Genomic DNA, 19,723 nt, shown 5'->3' with positions numbered 1-19,723 from the left:
TTGTTCGAAGGTATTTATTCACAAAATGCTGGAGTAACTCAGGAGAGAAGGAATGGGCGATGTTTCGGGTCGAGACCCTTCTTCAGACTGATGTCAGGGGGGGGCGGGACAAAGGAAGGATATAGGTGGAGACAGGAAGATAGAGGGAGATCTGGGAAGGGGGAGGGGAAGAGAGGGGCAGAGGAACTATCTAAAGTTGGAGAAATCGATGTTCATACCACTGGGCTGCAAGCTGCCCAGGCGAAATATGAGGTGCTGTTCCTCCAATTTCTGGTGGGCCTCACTGTGGCACTGGAGGAGGCCCATGACAGAAAGGTCAGACTGGGAATGGGAGGGGGAGTTGTTAACTGTTTATCGTTCCACACCTACCCTCTAACCTACTGAATATTTCCCGCCTGATTCCTTTTACTTCACTATATGTTCTTGAAGTGGGCAATGTCATTAGAGAACTCGGCGAGCTGCACTTTAAAATTCCCTGGTGCAAAAGGCAGTAGTGAGATACAAGATTAAATAACAGGATTTACTGTAGGTGGTTATTTTCACATGACTATGTGACACAGCGAAACCTTTGTTTTGCATGCTATCCAAATAGATTAGATAATGGATAATAATAGATTAGATAGTCTGAAGAAGGGTCTCACTCCGAAGCGTTACCCATTCCTTCTCTCCAGAGATGCTGCCTGTCCCGTTGAGTTACTCCAGCTTTATGTGTCTCTATTCAGATTAGATAATACTATACATAAATACAATCAAGTCATTTTTCCCTCTCATCCCCATTCTCCTGTCCTGTCCCCATAACCTTTGACACCCTTACTGAGCAAGAACCTATCAATCTCTGTTTTAAAAATACCAAATGAGTTAGCCTCCACAGCCGTCGATAGCAATGAATTCCACAGATTCACCACCCTCTGGACAAAGAAATCCTTCCTCATCTCCTTTCCGTTCATTCTGAAACTGTGCCTTCTGGTCTGAGACTCTCCTACTACTGGAAATGCCGTCGCCACATCCCTCCACAGATGCTGACTGACCTGCTGACTGATCCGCAGATGCTGGTTGAAACCGAAGACAGACACAAGATGCTGGAGTAACTCAGTGGGACAGACAGCATCTTTGGAGAGAAGAAAAGGGTAACGTTTCAGATCTGAAGAAGGGTCTCGACCCAAAACGTCACCCATTCATTCTCTCCAGAGATGCTGCCTGTCCCACTGAGTTACTCCAGCATCTTGTTTCTGCCTTCGGTTTCAACCAGCATCTGCGGATCAGTCAGCAGGCCACTCCTCTCCACAGTTGCTGCTAGGTAGAGATATCCATCAGCAAGTCATCACAAAGCTCAATTGATATTATCTTGGACAAAAGGTGAACTTCAAATCTTCTGGTTGCACCTTTTAATACATTGATTTTTTAAACTTTTTTTTTGTTTTCAGTGGAAGGATTAAAGGTGGTGGAGATAGAGAAGTGTAAGAATGATTTGAAGATACTTAAAGATGAACTGTCCTTGGGAAACAGGTGAGAAACTTCAATAATCGCATAGCAGTTCATCCAAGATGAATGATTATTGGGGAAAAGCTAATTCCAGCAACAGTACAACATGTGGCAATAGACTGCAATGTTAAACCTATTCCGGAGAACTCAACTAATCGTCTTCAGGTAATGCTGTAGGAACTTGCATATCCATCAGTGAGGTCTGTTAAAGAAAACTTTAAAACACAAAACAAAGATCGGGTAAGACAATCAAGACTTTATTTAAGAGCACCAAGTACAGAGATCACTGGGAGCAATCTAAGAGATTGCTCACTGAACAAAGATTCATCTAATTATACAGAATTTTCCTTTATGTTGTTTATTGTAGAAGGCACTTCAGAATTTTCCTTCTTCCAAATGGTCTTGTAACAAAAATATATCATGTGTCTCTGAAAGACACAGCAGAGTAAACAGCCCAGTTCCACCCCAATACGGATACGCAAATGTCCTGCTACCCTTTCGACCTTATTTTATTGGTTTATGATTGCCATTTGCCTTTGACAACCGAGAACAGAATCTGACTAAAGTACACATGCCCAGTTTCAACCTTCTTCGAAGCACAGAATTACCATAACATACGAAGATGACTTTAAGCATTTTTAAGCACTCCACATATGCTTTGCTGTCCTCTTGAAGCTTTGTAATTTATTTTTGACAGGTCCACATGATGAAACCTTTGGATGTCTACCTTTGGAATAAACCAGTATCTGCAGTTCCTTCCTACACAATACTCCAAACATACTCCAAACTGTTGCACTCTAATAGTACTGTATTAGTTGAATGATATGTTTATGGAATGGGCTTTGAATCTACAGCCATGTAACTTGGAGAAAAGAGAACTTGCACTTAGCCATCATGGGCAACATGCTGGAAAACAGCTGAGCTTTTCTAATTCTAATAATTCTTATTTCTGCCAGGTCAAACACACCTTGCAAGCACACCATCATGGAGGACCCAATAAAGCTGACCCCACAACGTGATGTACCCAAATATCCCAAGGTAATTGTTCAAATAAAGTAAATCTGTGGAGAGACACAAAATGCAGGAGAACTCAGCAGGTCAGGCGGCATCCCTGGAGAACATGGATAGATGATGTTTCAGGTCGGGACCCTTCTTCAGACTCGGTCTAACTTTGGTTTCTGCCCCGAAATGTCACCTATCCATGTTCTCCAGGGATGCTGCCTGACCTGCTGAGTTATTCCAGCATTCTGCGTCTTTCCCTGGTAAACCAGCATCTCCAGTTCCTTGTTTCTAAAATAAATCTATTGCAATTTAGCATGTGCAATATGGTTAGAGAGAGCCTGCATATTGACTACTGCCTATTGAAGCCACACTGTCAACCTTGGCAGATTGAATGAAGAAAGTGTTGGAGAGCAGGGTAAAGATGGGCAGAAAGGAGCAAATATCGTTGAAGAAAGAGTAGATAATGGAGTGGGTTCACAGGGAAAAAGAGACCAGTTTGAATTGTTTTCTGTGGAATGTGAGAGAGTACAAATCAGGTTTCTGTGTGGTTAATCCTTTCTGTGGTTAATGCTTATCTTGTCAGCCTGCTGCCTGACATTCTAAATCTAATGTTATATTCAAATTATTCAGACTGCACAATATGGAGAATCCACATCTCTGCAATACCAGTCCCCACCTCTGCCCCTTTACTGAAATTGGCAGTGGTTGAAGCAAGGTGAATTACCAATGTAGCTGGAACTGAACTAACTTAAACCCCATGAACTACACGTGCAAATTGCTACCACCCACTGTGCGGTTGTTCTGTGTGGGTTACCCAGAATTCCATGGGAAGAACCCACATGAGCCAAATGGCCTATTCCCCTTCTAAGCACCAGTGAGTTGATTTGCTGAAGCCATGGTAGCCATTTTGTTGCTGCAGGGACTCCTGAATTGACTGTGGAAACTGCACATGGACAAGGGTAATGCATAACGGAGGTCACGCAAGGATTGCTCATGAAGGGATGTATTTATGTATTTTTATTTTGGCGAGACCATATCTTGAGCTATGGGATTTGCAAAAAACACTATTCCCATAAGCACTGGCAGCCATTTATTATATTTGTATTCCCTTAAGAGATCAATGATGAATTCTCCCAATCACTCAACGTGCTGAATTACTGGGGTCTGATGAAGGGTCTCGAGCCGAAACGTCACCTATTCCTTTCCTCCAGAGATGCTGCCTAACCCGCTGAGTTACTATGCATTATGCATCTATCTTTGGTGTAAACCAGCATCTGCAGTTCCTCCTCACACATGCTGGATCAGTAGTTGTTCTTCATGGTTAATGCAATGGTTCCAGGCAACACCCATGATACATTATTCCTTGAACAGCTTGAAAGGTTCAACAGCAGCTTCTTCCCTGCAAATAAACTAAGGATGTATTCCTGACCTCCCAATCTTCCTCGTTGTGGCCCTTGCACTTTTTTAAATCTGCACTTTCTTTGTAGCTGGAACTCTATATTCTGCATTCTGTTTCCTTTCTCTTTTTGCACTACATGATGTACTCGTGTATTTGACTGTAATCGTGTTTGGATGATTTATCTAGATAGCAGGCATTTTATAAGCCAACAAAGGCTGATAGAGAATATAGAGGGAGAAAATAGATTATGAAAGGAAGAAATATAAAGTCAGAAGGAGCCCCTGCAAGCATACAGGAAGCAAGAGAGTAGGTAAGATAAACACTGGTCCCTTAGAGGATACGAATGTGGGAAATAAACTCGGACGTAATCTCAGGATGGAGGTGTTGCCCATTTAAGATGGAGACGAGAAATGGCTTCTTTCAAAAATTTTATGAAACTTTCAATTCTCTACCCGGCCTATGAAGGTTGTATCATGAAGGTTGCATCATACGAGTGCTTGTCTGTACAGAGTTTGTACATTCTCCCCATGACCTGCGTGGGTTTTTTATGCGTGCTCTGGTTTCCTCTCACACTCCAAAGACGTACAGGTTTGTAGGCTAATTGTCTTGGTAAAATTGTAGTTTGTCCCGCGTTTGTCCAGGATAGTGTGAGTGTGCGGGGATCACTGGTCGGCGCAGACTCGGTGGGCCGAAATCTCTAAACTAAACTAAACTGGTGGCAAAATTATATGTTTCATATATACAGTTCAAATATCTACAAATTAAAGTTAGCGGGTGATATCCAGATATATGGAAAGGATAACAAGGTAGGAAACTGTCCACACTGCAGCCTGCATCACCTAAAATGAAGATAGGCACAAAGAACTGGTGCAACTCAATGGGTCAGGCAGCATCTCCAGGGAAAAATAACGTGACATTTCGGGTCAGAACCCTTCTTAAAATGAACTCCTTAAATATGAAAGCAATTCATTTTCTCTTCATTAGTTCAATGTTTCTGCATCTTGACAAAGCTTCTGAAGTTTCTTAATTTTTAAATACGGCCTACTAAAAATGTATAATTGATTACAAAGAAATCTGATTCATACACTGACATGCAAAGCTCAATTAATGGGTAGCGTTACTGCTACAGTCTTTGTGGTTTAGATCAATTTATTTATAGATATGAAGTATTCTTATTGAGATAGTTAATATGTTAAAACCACATTGAAAATCAAATGCAGATCTGGTGCCATTCTGAATTTTAATGCAGCTTTTAATTGAGATCTGTATCTTTGTGAATACATCGTGCAATAGAGTCATGACTGCTGGAATATGTATTAGATATTCCGCACAACCGCGCAATAGAAGAGTTTATAAATTGAAATAGCCTTTAGTTTAGTTTAGAGATACAGCGTGGAAAAAGGCCCTTCGGCTTACTGATAGACCCATGTACTGGTTCTATCCTACACATTTTGGACAATTTATAGAAGTTAATTAATCTACAAACCCGCACGTCTTTGGAATGTGAGAGGAAAACAAACAGTCACAGGAAGAACATACAAACTCTGTATAGACAGCAACGGTATTCAGAATCAAACCTGGGTCTCTGGCGCTGTAAGGCAGCAACTCTACCGCTGCACCATGGTGATGCCTTGTAGATCCCAGATATACATCCTAGTCACACCTTCTGAATACATATCTCACTTATTCTTTTATCAGAAGAAAATCTTCTTTGAATCTATTAGTCTCCACTTGTTGGTATCAGTAAATTATTCCATCTATTTCTGACCCCATGGGTGAAATAGTTTCAACTTAATTATTTTTAAATAGTATCCCTGAGTCTTCAAATATTTTCCCATTTTTGTTTCACTTAGCAATATTAGGATTCTAAAGGAGTGTGATGGTTGGGATCTTTCAACTTCCCATACAAGCTAAAAAAGACACAAAGTGCTGGAGTAGCTCAGCAGGTCAGGCAGCACCCCTGGAGAACATAGATAGGTGATGTTTCGAGTTGGGACCCTTCTTCACTTTATATATGCTCAATAGCAATAACAGTCTTTGCGTCAGTTGGCCAGAATAGGATGTCGTATACTGGGTAGAGTCTGGTGAATCCTTTACACAACAAATAAATAACTACCTTGATCTGGAATTTTTGTCTCTACTATCGTCCTCTGCCGATAAAACAAAGCTGATTTTGATTTATCTGATAATTTGTTTTAATATTAACTCTCATTTTGATGTTAAACTATTAAATAATTCTATTCTTTAAGTGCAAAAAAATATTTCCTTAGTTTGTAGTATAATCTAACGCCCTCCATGCCGTAATTAAGACAAGGCACCTATGAACCAGGCCGAAAGCTGGATTGCTTTTAGATTTAGATTTAGAGATACAGCGCAGAAACAGGCCCTTCGGCCCACCGGGTCGCGCCGCCCAACGATCCCCGCACATTAACACTATCCTACACACACTAGGGACAATTTTTACATTTGCCCAGCCAATTAACCTGCAAACCTGGACTGCACCTGCAATATTGTATGAGCTTCTAGTCGCCATAGTAGAGGAAGGATGTCCGAGAGGGTGCAGTAAAAATCCACAAGGATTTGTCTGGATTGGAGGGCTTGATAATAAAGAGTGACTAGATAGGCCGGAACTGTTTCTTGAGACAAAGTGTCTGAGGGATGACCTTCTTAGTTTAGTTTAGAGATACAGCGCGGAAACTGGGCCTTCAGCCCACCGAGTCTGCACCGACCAGCGATGCCCACACATTAACACTACTCTACACGCACAAGGGACAATTTACACATGCACCAAGCCAATTAACCTGCAAACCTGTACGTCTTTGGAGTGTGGGAGGAAACTGAAGATCTTGGAGAAAACCCACGCAGGTCACGGGGAGAACGTACAAACTCCGTACAGACGGCGCCCATAGTCAGGATCGAACCTGAGTCTCCGGCGCTGCATTCGCTGTAAGGCAGCAACTCTACCGCTGCGCCACCGTGCTCCCTCTACTTTAACCATGTTAATCACCTCTTTTTCCTTTCCGGTTGAGTTAAATCCCCAAGAAACTAGAGATTTCTTTTCTAGTCAGAAATAGAAACAGAAAATGCGGGAAATGTTCAGCAGCATCTTTAGAGAGAAAATGGAGTCAACTTCTCATGGAAAGCTTGTGGCCAGAAAAACCTCTCCCCATTCTGTCTGTCTGTGCGTGCTCATGCTTGTTAAGGCACAAACAGTCATGTTGTCCACCCCGTGCACCTCTGCATATAGCAATTTAGTCATTTAGACCTTACTTTAGACTTTAGAGATATAACATTAGAGAAACAGGCCCTTTGGCCCACTGAGTCCTTGCCAACCTGCGATCACCCCTTACACTAGCACCATCCTACACTCTAGGAACAATTTACAATTGTACCGAAACCAGTTAACCTACAAACCTGTACACCTTTGGAGTGTGGGAGGAAAGCGGAGAACCTGGAGAAAACCCATGCAGTCACAGGGAGAACATACAAACTCCATCCAGACAGCATCATAGTCAGGATTGAACCCGGGTCTCTAGCGCTGTCAGGCAGCAACTCTGCCACTGCGCCACACATTAAACACCTTATTTTCTGTCTCAACATCTCTTTTGTTCTCTTTCTAAATTTTGGTGACTGAGGCATAGAGGAATAGCTATTCCATTAATTTAATGGCGGCACGGTGGCACAGTGGTAGAGTTGCTGCCTTACAGCGAATGCAGCGTCGGAGACTCAGGTTCGATCCTGACTACGGGCGCCGTCTGTACAGAGTTTGTATGTTCTCCCCGTGACCGCGTGGGTTTTCTCCGAGATCTTCGGTTTCCTCCCACACTCCAAAGACATACAGGTTTGTAGGTTAATTGGCTGGGCAAATGTAAAAATTGTCCCTAGTGGGTGTAGGATAGTGTTAGTGTGCGGGGATCGCTGGGCGGCGCAAACCCGGTGGGCCGAAGGGCCTGTTTCTGCGCTGTATCTCTAAATCTAAATCTAAAAAAAAACTGGGAAGACTCAAAAAGAGGATTTTAGTCTAGAAAGCCTGTGCCATTTTCCAGATCTTAGCTGTATACTTGAAGTTGATGAGGCCAGTTCCAATACTAGAAGCTGAAACACAACACTGAGGTGCCACCTTATGTAAACTTGGCTGTACATCACACTGCACAGAACAGAACTGAGGTATTTTAGAAATTCATTACAGTTAGAAGTGTGCTGTGTTTTTGTATTTAATTCATTTGAGTCCCCTTCAACCTGCAAGGCTGTGCAATGCTCATACTTTGAATGCATCTCAAGCCCTTCTGAAACTAAGTCCTGTTGAACAATCAACCTTGCATCCATTGATTGAAATTGCCTTCCATTTCCCCAACTTTTTCATTTGAAAATTCTCATCCTTATTTTCACAGTCCGTCACAGCTACATCCTTCTGTTTTCCTGTAATTCTTACATTTCCTTTTATCCTCCAAAAACACAAACAATATGTTTAACTTGTTAAAATGTCTCACAATATTTTACTGTACAAACATTTGAAAAAAGGCTTCAGAAGCAATTAATACAAGTTTTAGTGCAAAGTGCTGGTGTAACTCGGAGTCAGGCAGCAACTCTCGAGAAAAAGGATGGGTGACGTTTCGGGTCGGGACCCTTCTTCAAGACTGAAAGGTGCCGACCTGAAACGTCACCCATCCTTTTTCTCCAGAGATCATGCCTGACCCACTTAGTTACTCCAGCATTTTGTGTCTATCGCCTGTAGACAATGCTGTGAATCAGAGCTTGCAAGAGAAAGTGAACGCTGACCATGAGCTGTGTTTCTGTTCTGTGTTTTACCAGTATACACTGTCCCAGGAGACCATCGAGGCACTGAAGAAGCCAACGTTTGATGTGTGGCACTGGGAGTACAATGAGGTACCGTGAAGTTATCTTATCTGGATAGTGCAGCCGCAAGGAAAATAGTCAAAATAGCACGTGGCCATGTTTGGAGTATTGTGTAGGAAGGAACTGCAGATATTGGTTTATTCCAAAGGTAGACACACAACAGCTGGAGTAACTCAGCGGGTCAGGCAGCATCTCTGGAGAAAAAGAATAGGTGACGTTTCGGGTCGGAGCCCTTCTTCAGAAAAGAAGAGTTCCGACTTGAAACCTATTGTGTGCAGTTCTGGTCACCACATGACAAGAAGGATGTAGAGGCGTTGGAGATGGTGCAGAAGCAGTTCACCAGGATGTTGCCTGGATTAGAGAGTATCGGCTACAAGGAGAGGTTGAACAAATTTGGATTGTTTTCTCTGGAGCATTAGAGGCTGAGGGAGAATCTGATGGAAGTTTATCAAATTATGAGACGTACAGATGGCCTTTTTTCCTGTTTGGAAATGTCAAATATTAAAGGGTATAGCTTTAAAGTGATAGGGGGACGTTTAAAGGAGATTTGCTCAGTAGGTTTTTTTCCAGAGCGTGATGGATGCCTGGGGTAGTGGTGGAAGGAGGTATGATAGCAATGTTCAAGGGGCATTTCTACAGACACATGAAACGCAGGAATGGAGAGATATGGGCCATGATCAGGCATATGGGATTGGTTTAAATTAACATTGTGATCAGGACAAATGGGATGGACCAAAGGGTCTGTCCCTGTGCTGTGTTCTGTATTCTTTGTTGCTGAGGCTGTAATCACAAAGGAGAGATATGAGAGGAATAGATCAAGTAAAAGCACAGAGTCTCTTGCCCAGAGTAGGGGAATTGAGAACCAGGGGACATGGGTTCAAGGTGAGGAGGGAAATATTTAATAGGAACTTGAGGGGTAACGTTTTTTACACAGGGTGGTGGGTGTATGGAACGAGATGCCGGAGGAGGTATTTGAGGGACGTCCTATTGCAAAGTTTAAGAAACATTTAGACAGGTAATTGATTGGATAGGTTTGGAGGGATATGGGCCAACGCAGGCAGGTGGGACTAGTGTAGATGGAGCATGTTGGTTAGTGTGGCCAAATTGGACCGAAGGGCCTGTTTCCACACAGTACGACTCTATGACTGCCTCAATGACATGTAGGAACAGAGTAACAGCTGACTAACAATAATTTTCTGGAGAATTTTGCTCATCTGTTTGTTTAGCTCTGGTGTTTATTTTTGTGTGCCTCCAGCAATAGTAATTGGCTCCATTGATCCTGGATTGTCCATGTTGCCATCCTTGAGTGGAGATTGGTCCTTAATTTCTGAAAGTGCCAGAGCAACCTGAAGGGCTGGCCACTGCGCCGGAGGTGTAAACCACCTCCATCACAACCTCTGTAACAATACTGTCCTAGATGCCTTTGGGCAACCCAAGGAGGCTTGTAGTGTTCTCACAGTTCTCGTGTAATAGGCACTGACCTTCAGTAGCGCCATCACTACTGTTAGAAATCAACTGATAATGGTAGAGACCCTCTCTAGTGTGACTGACCCATTAAAAACAATGTCAGAGGAAGTGTATGATCATGCTTGCATAACACACCTTTGTTAGTTTAACATTTAGAATGTTTCCAGAAAAATATTACGTGTGGCAATCCATGAACTCAGTAATAGCATGTCATAGGAGATATACATATTTAAGTGTGTACTAACTATGTGTTGTAATTATTGGCAGATGCTCAGCTGCCTTGAGTACATGTTCCATGACCTTGGACTGGTGGAAGAGTTTAACATGAACCCCATCATACTGAAACGTTGGCTGGTAAGTTTGCTGCTTTTGAGGCAAAGTTGGTATTTGTTGGCATTTTACATTACAGGTTGGAACAGAGTACGAGGCATAGAGTCATAGTGATAGAGTGTGGAAACAGGCCCTTTGGCCCAACTCGCCTACACCAGCCAACAATGTCCTACTTGCCAGCGCTTGGTCCATATCCCTCCAAATCTGTCCTATCCATGTACCTGTCTAACTGTTTCTTAAATGATGTGAAAGTCCCAGCCTCAACTACCTCCTCTGGCAGCTTGTTCCATACACCGTCACCCTTTGTGTGAAAAGTTTACCCCTTGGATTTTGATTACATTTTTTCCCCTTCACCTTGAACCTATGTCCTCTGGATCTTGATTCCCCTACTCTGGGCAAAAGACTCTGTGCATCTACCCGATCTATTCCTCTCATGATTTTGTATACCTCTATAGGATCTCCCCTCATCCTCCTGCGCTCCATGGAATAGAGACCCAGCCTACTCAACCTCTCCCTATAGCTCACACCCTCTAGTCCTGGCAGCATCCTCGATCTTTTCTGAACCCTCTCAAGCTTGACAATATCTTTCCTATAACATGGTGCCCAGAACTGAACACAATATTGCGGTCTAAATGCGGTCTCACCAACGTCTTATACAACTGCAACATGACCTCCCAACTTCTATATTCAATACTCTGACTGATGAAGGCCAACGTGCCAAAAGTCTTTTTGACCACCTTATCTACCATGAAGGCAGACGGAATGGCCAATACATGGCCAAAGTATAAAATAGCACAAAATTACTGCCTGTTTTAATTGCTGTTCCATGATGAAGGAATGATGAAAACAGAGCATGAAATTACACTGGATGGACAGGAAGGCATTGATAATGGAGATCCATGCAATATACATAGGTCTCAAATAGCAGACAGCCTCCACTGCTTTGAGAAGACCCAATGGGAAAGTTGGAAATAATTAAACCTTACACTTTGGAAATTGAGCTACACGCTGTTTATTCATTTCTATGAGTTAGGTTAAATTCAATTCCAAATGCTTAGCTATTAAGAATTCTGTTAGATATAAGGGCACTGAGTGAAATGAAATTAGCCAGTCTTAATCTTGTCCCTGGTGTGCACAACTTTCTGGGACTAATTGCTATTTGGTGAAAGAACTGTCGCCCTGCATCAGCAGAGATATCTTCCTCACACTGGAGCTGACAGACGTTTGCTGTGCGAGTGCAAGGAGATTTATTAGGAACTGATTCAAGAGCAGATGCTGAAAGTTCTGTAAATAAAAATAGAAAATGCTGTAAACATTCGGCAGGTCAGGCAGCTTCTGACGGGAGAGGAACAGAGTTATAAAGGGCCTGTCCCACTTTAGGCGATTTTAAGGCGACTGCCGGTGACTAGGCTGTCGCCGACAGTTCGCCAGGTGTTGCGGGCATGATCATGAGGAGTCTTCCAAGAAATTGTAAATTTCCCCGGTGTGGGACGAATAAAGGAATATATTATTATTAAGAATCGTAGTGGATCTCAGCGCGTCACTGAGAAATCAACTGGACTGAAATTTCTCGGCGACAGCTGGCTTGTCGGCAGGTATCGTTGCTTATTGCGGGCGCTGTCGCATGCTGTCCCCAGGTTTGCTAGGTTCTCTTAGATGCATTTAGAAGCACATAATATTAAAATAAGTAAAGTAATTTCAAAATACCATAAAATGCTTGTGTTTAACCAATTTATTTACCGTCAGGACATTTGACAGGTAGATTGGGGGCGACAGTTTGACGGTCAGGTAAGCGTGGGAATTTCACGATGTTTATGGCCATCAGCCATTACATTTAAAGTGGGCTCCCAACCCAGACATGCAACCCAGAAACCAGATATGCATCTCCAGTACATTTTCAAAGAATGCCCACACACGTTTCACAAAAATCCACTTAACCACTTTTTAAATATATTCAAGGGTTCAGCCTCCAGAGCTTACAGGGGCAAAGAGTTCCCTATTAGGCGAGAAATTCTTCCTCATTTCAGTCTTAAATTGGTGGCCTTATTCTAAGACTGTGACGACAGCTCTGACAATTTTATTCCAATTTCGTTTGAAAGGTTGTGACTTGATTATGAGTTTCACTTGTATTAATTGGGCCAATTTTATATTGTATATCCAGCTCAGCATTCAGGAGAACTACAGAAACAACCCATTCCACAACTTCCGACACTGCTTCTGTGTGACTCAGATGATGTACGGTATGATCCATCTGTGTGAGCTACATGTGAGTGGAGATTGCCAACTAGCCTGCGCACCAGCACAAGTACATCCACCCAGCAGTCTCCTCTATGGCCACATGTTTGGAAAGAGGAGATGTATGCAATGAATACAATCACCTTTTGCATCTGCCAACAATTATAATGGGAACATTTACATCTAACTCATGATGCAGACCCACTTCCCATTAAGAGATTCAAATGGAGTAGTGGACATGGTTAAGTAAAACAAACATAGATTATAGTTACCGATTAACATGATAAGAAATTCATAACAAACTTACTTACCAAATGAATGGCTAAAAGTGGTTGAAGGAAGAAAATTAATTTTTTGGGGACGAGAAAAAACCCATAAAAAGAAGTAAGGTCTGGAAGGAAACGTTTATGGGGTTAGATGCAGCAAAATAGGAGAAAATTTGTGTGAAGAGTAAACTCTGATAGGATGCCTTAATGATTCAAATTGACTACACGCATACAAACAATAAAAAAAATCACATGCACTAATTGAACAAACTGTTCCTGCCGTTCTGATTCAACAATTTCAGAAATCTTTCATTAATTAGTGAGAAGCAAAGAAGCAACGACTAGAATATTTAGATGTGGTCAATACAATGGCACAACTGGTAGATGTACTGGTAGATGTACCTCACAGTGCTAGAGACCTAGTTTCGATTCTGACCTTGTCTGTGTGGAGTTTACACATTCTCCCTATGACCGCGTGGGTTTCCTTCGGGTGCACCGGTTTCTTCCTGCATCCCAGAGATGTGCGGGTTGGTAGGTTAATTGGCCTCTGTGCTGGGAGTGGATGAGAAAGTGGGATAACATAGAACTAGTGTGAACGGGTGATCAATGTGTTTTGTGAACTCAGTGGGCCAAATGGCCCGTTTCCACACTCTACCTCTAAACTAAAAAACTAAACTAAAATTAGAAAAGGTTGAATAAAATTAGAATAAACTTGCGGAAGCTATAAAACTGAAATAAATAACAATTACAGAAACTCTCAGCAGGTCAGTGAGCATCTGTGGAAAGAGAAAAAAAGTTAATATTTCAGGAAGATGACCTTTACACAAATGCTGTCTGACTTGCGATGTTTGCACTATATTTTCTTTTACTTCAAGACAAAGAAGATTATATCAATCGTCTCAACTGGGAATAAGACCACCGTGCAGTGGCCTTTTTCTTTGTTGATCAGAAGAATTGGCACAACCATTCAGCCAAAGCTATGCTTCTGGAGCCATTCATTAATCTAACAATGTAACATGGAGCCTTGCCTCATGAAGGCTCTTTCAAGAATGGCACATCAACAAGCTTCATTTAATCCTTGTCTACCTTTCAAACAACAAAGCCTATTACCTGTGTCTTCCTGAGTCAATTATAGATCAATGTTTACCAATTTATTTTTTGATCAGAACTATTGTCATTGTGTTCACTGTAGGCAATCTTAAGATGCTGTATATATTGATATAAAGTGATTTTTTCAAATGTTAAAGAGAATTACATTCAGAAACCCGTCGTGGATAGAGCTTTTGAGTAGCTATGCAACTACACACATATGCATGACGGCATGTTTACTCAATACTTTGTGTGTGCAACCTTGCACTAATTCCTTTGCATCAGTCTTGTTGCCACTGCGTTGAATAGATCTGCAATATGAACAAAAACCCACCAGTTGTCGGCTGTTCATATATAAGCTATCTTCAGACCATGTGCCATGCCTCCTGAAGAGATAGAATAACCTTCTAAATGTCTATACTATCTAGTAATTGTGTCAACCTTGTTCTTGCTGCATGTGAACAGGAGAGAGTGACTCCAACAGATCTGGTGATTTTAATGACTGGAGCTATTTGTCATGACCTGGACCACCCTGGCTACAACAATGCGTGAGTTTGAATGTATTCTGTAACTGCTGATGAGCTATTTCAATAGGAATTCAACATGAGGAAAATTGACCAGTTGCGTTACTTTGAGACTGTATGATCCACGTTCCACTGGGAAATGTAATAATGGAATAGTAAAAGCCGCAAAGAGTTGTATAGATTTAACATCGCGTTGTAGGCACTGAAGCTCTCAGATTCAACAGTTTGGCTACATGTTGAGATTTAATGTACTGTGCAATAATCTATCTGGATTAAACAATGTTGATATAAGAAATAGCAGCAGTTGGTTATAGAGCTCTTTAAGTGTACGCTGCCATTCAATAAGCCACCAACTTAAAGGAATTTCACATACCTGCAATAAAATGAGATATTTGAAATTTAAGCATATCAAATTGGGCAGCAGAGTAGCGCAGCGGTAGAGTTGTTGCCTTACAGTGCCAGGGACCCAGGTTTGTTCCTAACTACGGGTGCTGTCAGTAAGGTGTTTGCACATTCTCCCTGTGACTGCTTGGGTTTTCTCTGGATGCTCCGGTTTCCTCCAACATTCCAAAGATGGGTAAGTTTGTAGGTTAATTGGCTTCTGTAAAATTGTTCCTAGAGTTTAAGATAGAATTAGTGTACGGTGTGATTGAAGTTCGATTCAATCTCTACTCGTAATTCAGCCATCTCATCCCAGGAATCTATTGATGATTTTCTTTGTAAACCCTTACAGGCCAAAAATATATGTGTATAAAATATGTATATAAAAATATCTGTTTCTGCTGACCGGATAGCACGCAACAAAAGCCTTTCACTGTACCTGGTGACGATAAACTAAACTAAATATATCCCGCGAGAGACACATAATGCTGGAGTAACTCAGAGGACCAGGCAGCATCTCTGGAAAGAGGGAATGGGTGACGTTTCGGGTCGAGACTCCTCAGACTGACATCAGGGGGGAGGGCGATAGATAGATAAGGGAGTGTGAAGGTGTGAAAGCAGGGCAAAGGGAATGAAGATCAAGGAAAAAATGTAGAATAAATCATTGTTAGCGGGGAGAAGGTAGCAACAAAGCAAACAGAGATAAAATGTAGCCAGAGACAGTAAAATTGGTTGGAGAACTGGGAAGGGGAAGGGATGAAGAGGGAGGGAAAGCAAGGGCTACTTGAAGTTAGAGAAGTCAATATTCATACTGCTGGGGTGTAAGCTGCCCAAGTGAAATATAAGGTGTTGTTCCTCCAATTTGTGCTGAGCCTCACTCTGACAATGGAGGAGGCCCAGGACAGAAAGGTCAATGTGGGAATGGGAGGGTTAAAGTGTCCAGCAACCAGGAGATCAGACCGGCGGACTGAGCGGAGGTGTTCAGCGAAACGATCGCCGAGCCTGCGCGTGGTCTCACTGATATACAGGAGTCCACACCTGGAACAGCGGATACAGTAGAACCTCTGCCTCACCTGAGAAGACGGTTTCTGAACCTCTGCCTCACCTGAAAAATCGAGGTGGGAGGTATAGGGCCAGGTTTCCCCTGCAGTTGCAGGGGAAGTTGTGGAGGGAACGGTCTCTGCAGAAAGGGGTGGAGATGGGAAGATGTGGCTGGTGGTGAGATCCTGTTGGAGGTGGCGAAAATGTCGGAGGATTATGTGCTGTATTCGACAGGTGATGGGGTGAAAGGTGAGGACTAGGGGGACTCTGTCCTGTTACGACTGGGGGGACGGGGAGCAAGAGTGGAGCTGCAGGATATCGAGGAGACCCTAGTGAGGGCCTCGTCCATGATGGAAGAGGGGAACCTCAGATGTCCTGTTATGGAACACCTCATCTTGGGCACAGATGCGGCATAGACGGAGGAATTGGGAGTAGTGGGTAGAGTATTTACAGGAAGCAGGGTGGGAAGAAGTGTAGTCTAGATAGCTGTGGGAGTCAGTGGGTTTAGAGTAGATGTTAGTTGATAGTCTGTGTCCTGTGATGGAAACAGTGAGATCAAGAAACGGTAGGGAGATGTCGGAGATGGTCCAAGTGAATTTGAGTGCAGGATGGAAATTAGTAGTAAAGTTAATAAAGTCAGTGTGTTCTGCATGGGTGCAGGAGGTAGCATTGATGCAGTTTTCAATGTAGCGGAGGAAGTGTTAGGGGATAGGGCCAGTGTACGCCTGGAACAGTGATTATTCAACGTACCCTACAAAGAGGCAGGCATAGCTGGGGCCCATGCGAGTACCTTGGATTTGGAGGAAGTGGGAGGACTCGAAGGAGAAGTTGTTGAGGATAAGGACCAGCTCTGCTAGGCGGAGGAGAGTGTTGGTAGAGAGAAATTGGCTGGTTCTGCGGTCTAGTGCTTTTAGACCTTCCTGGTGGGGGATGGAGGTGTAGAGTGACTGAAGAGCCAGAGTAAAGATGAGGAAATGGGGGCCTGGAAAACGGAAGTCATTGAAGAGACGAAGGGCGTGTGAGGTGTCTTGGACATGTTTGTGTCCATCTTTGTGTCTATCTTTGGTTTAAACCAGTATCTGCAGTTCCTTCATACGTTCAAGGCACTTGCTCAGTCTCACTAGAGGTGAGCATATAGTTATAGATGGGTGACTATCAATCGGGCAGCTTCTTGAATATTGTTGTATCAAATCTACTTATGAATGCATTTAGAAATTTATCTCAGGAACAAATGACAGCATGTCCTGTGTCTGTGGCATTACTTGTACATTAATGGTGAAACCTTAAGTGACGTTGGTATCTGTGTTCCAAATACTGTGCAGGTATCAGATCAATGCCCGCACTGAGCTTGCTGTCCGATACAACGACATTTCCCCTCTGGAGAATCATCACTGCGCTGTCGCCTTTCAGATTCTTTCCCAGCCAGAATGTAACATCTTCGCCAACGTGGATCCGGATGTCTTTAAACGGATCAGACAGGTCAGAGATCACAGTAATTAGTGATACATTGTCAATTGATGAATGAAGATGGAAAAAATAGGCTAACTTCTTGTAAATCTTTATGACCTAATATAATTTTCCAGTTTTTGCTCTGTGCACTAAAATTCTTTCTTTACATTCAACAGTTCAACAGTTCAACAGAGCTTTATTTGTCATTCGGTACCAAGGTACCGAACGAAATTACATAGCAGTCATACACAAAAAAGAACACAAGACACATGACCCCAACACAAACGTCCATCACAGTGACTCCAAACACCCCCTCACTGTGATGGAGGCAACAAAACTTCCACATTGATACAGTAACTGCAGATGCTGATTTTTAAAAACCCTGCAGTGCTGGAGTAACAACACCACAGGCAGATCCCTGAAGAATACAAATAGGTGACATTTTGGGTTGGTACCTTTCTTCAGTCTGAAGGAGGTAGGGTTGCCAACTTCCTCACTCCCAAATAAGGGACAAAGGGTGACGTCACTGCCCCGCGCCCCACATGACCTCACCCAGCCAGCGGCTATGTGCTCCCGCTCCACCAATGGCGGTTGCCCGGGCCGGGCAGCGGGTTGCTATGCAACCTCCGTTAGGCGGCGCCTGGGCCTACACTGTTCGGGACTACAGCAGCCCCCGGGCTATAGTGTCCGTGCCCGCAGTGTCCGTGCCCGCAGTGTCCGTGCCCGCGGCGTCCGGGCCCACAGCGTCCGGGCCCACAGTGTCGTCTGGGCCCACGGCGTCCGTGCCCGCAGCATCCGGGCCCACAGCGTCCGGGCCCACAGTGTCGTCTGGGCCCGCGGCGTCCGTGCCCGCAGCATCCGGGCCTACAGTGTCGTCTGGGCCTAATATGGGACAAAGGCGATCCCGTATGGGACAAACCAATTTAGCCCAAAATACAGAATGTCCTGGCTAATACGGGACAGTTGGCAACCCTAGAAGGAGGGTCCTGACCCAAAATGTCACCTATCCCTGTTCTCCAGGAATGCTGCCTGACCTGCTGACTTAATCCAGCACTTTGTGTCTTTTTTTGGTCTTATTTAAGGAAGGATGTTAATGTGTTGGGAAAGATTCACAATATGTTTTCTAAACTAATACCTGGAATGGGTGGGTTATCTAATAAGGAAATGTTTGATGTGCTAGGCTTGAATCTGCTGGGATGACAAGCAGAATGGAGGTACAAATAATGTTATAGAATGTTATTTTTTTATTACTAGCATAAAAGTAGGGATGTTGTGCTTTAGTTATCTAGGGTGATGGTGAGACCTCTACTGGAACAATGTAAACTGAAGCTGGAGTAACTCAGTGGGACAGGCAGCATCTCTGGAGAGAAGGAATGGGTGATGTTTCGGGTCGAGACTCTTTTTCAGAAGTTCCTTCCTAAACAATGTAAACAGTATTAGTCTTAATTAAGATGTCGAAACAAGGAACTGCAGAGATGCTGGTTTACACAAAAAGACACAAAGTGCTGGAGTAATTCAGTGTTGCAGGCAGCACATCTATTCTAGAACCTTTTGGCTTGGGATCCTTCTTCAGTCTAAAGGGGTTCCCGACCTGAAACGTCACCTATCTAAGTTCTCCAGAGATGCTGCCTGACCCACTCACTGAGTTACTCCAGCACATTGTGTCCTTTTTTTCCTTCTTTATAGAATCTTTATCCTTCAATCCTTTTCTATGCATCTGGATTTTATTTCATGGCTTTTTAATTACTTACCCAATACACACTTACTGTTGTCTTTTAATCCAAATTTGTTTTCTGCATAATCCCATACTTCATTGTTTGTGACACTGAACAATAAAACATATATTCAGATGGTTCAACGTACTGCTGTTCCAGATTAAATCTAAGTTTGGTTTAATGAAATCTTGGCTTTATTTACTTTTTAACTCCCTGTCTGTTCTTTCTTCCTTAAAGGGAATTATTACACTTATTCTGGCAACTGACATGGCTCGACACGGAGAGATACTGGATACGTTCAAGCCAAAGGTTGATAATTTCGATTTCTCGAATGAAGAACATAAAATTAGTGTAAGTAAAATAAACAAACTTCAGAGCAATTATGGACTTTTTAGTTTGTAAATTGAGAGTTATTGGCATAGAATTGTCTTCCTTTTTACTATTGCTAAATCAGTTACAATATGCTACAAAAATGGCAAACCAATT

At 42.9% G+C, this 19,723-nt stretch overlaps 1 protein-coding gene across 6 annotated transcripts in view; it reads left to right on the top strand.

Annotated features, from left to right (window-relative positions):
• The window catches only part of LOC144608831 (high affinity cGMP-specific 3',5'-cyclic phosphodiesterase 9A-like), a 91,827-nt gene that overhangs the window by 36,556 nt on the left and 35,548 nt on the right, over positions 1 to 19,723 (top strand). For 5 of the 6 annotated variants that reach the window (XM_078427000.1, XM_078426999.1, XM_078427001.1 and 2 more), the window contains exons 7-14: positions 1,425 to 1,506; positions 2,439 to 2,520; positions 8,696 to 8,770; positions 10,475 to 10,561; positions 12,699 to 12,803; positions 14,593 to 14,675; positions 17,396 to 17,552; positions 19,475 to 19,588. In XM_078427000.1, the coding sequence (XP_078283126.1) occupies positions 1,425 to 1,506; positions 2,439 to 2,520; positions 8,696 to 8,770; positions 10,475 to 10,561; positions 12,699 to 12,803; positions 14,593 to 14,675; positions 17,396 to 17,552; positions 19,475 to 19,588 (785 nt within the window). The remainder of the gene's footprint in view (positions 1 to 1,424; positions 1,507 to 2,438; positions 2,521 to 8,695; positions 8,771 to 10,474; positions 10,562 to 12,698; positions 12,804 to 14,592; positions 14,676 to 17,395; positions 17,553 to 19,474; positions 19,589 to 19,723) is intronic. The other variant, XM_078427002.1, reaches the window with a different exon arrangement.

This window comes from Rhinoraja longicauda, chromosome 32 (genome assembly GCF_053455715.1).
Source record: "Rhinoraja longicauda isolate Sanriku21f chromosome 32, sRhiLon1.1, whole genome shotgun sequence".
Lineage (NCBI taxonomy): Eukaryota > Metazoa > Chordata > Chondrichthyes > Rajiformes > Arhynchobatidae > Rhinoraja > Rhinoraja longicauda.
This window is presented reverse-complemented; position numbering and strand designations above follow the sequence as displayed.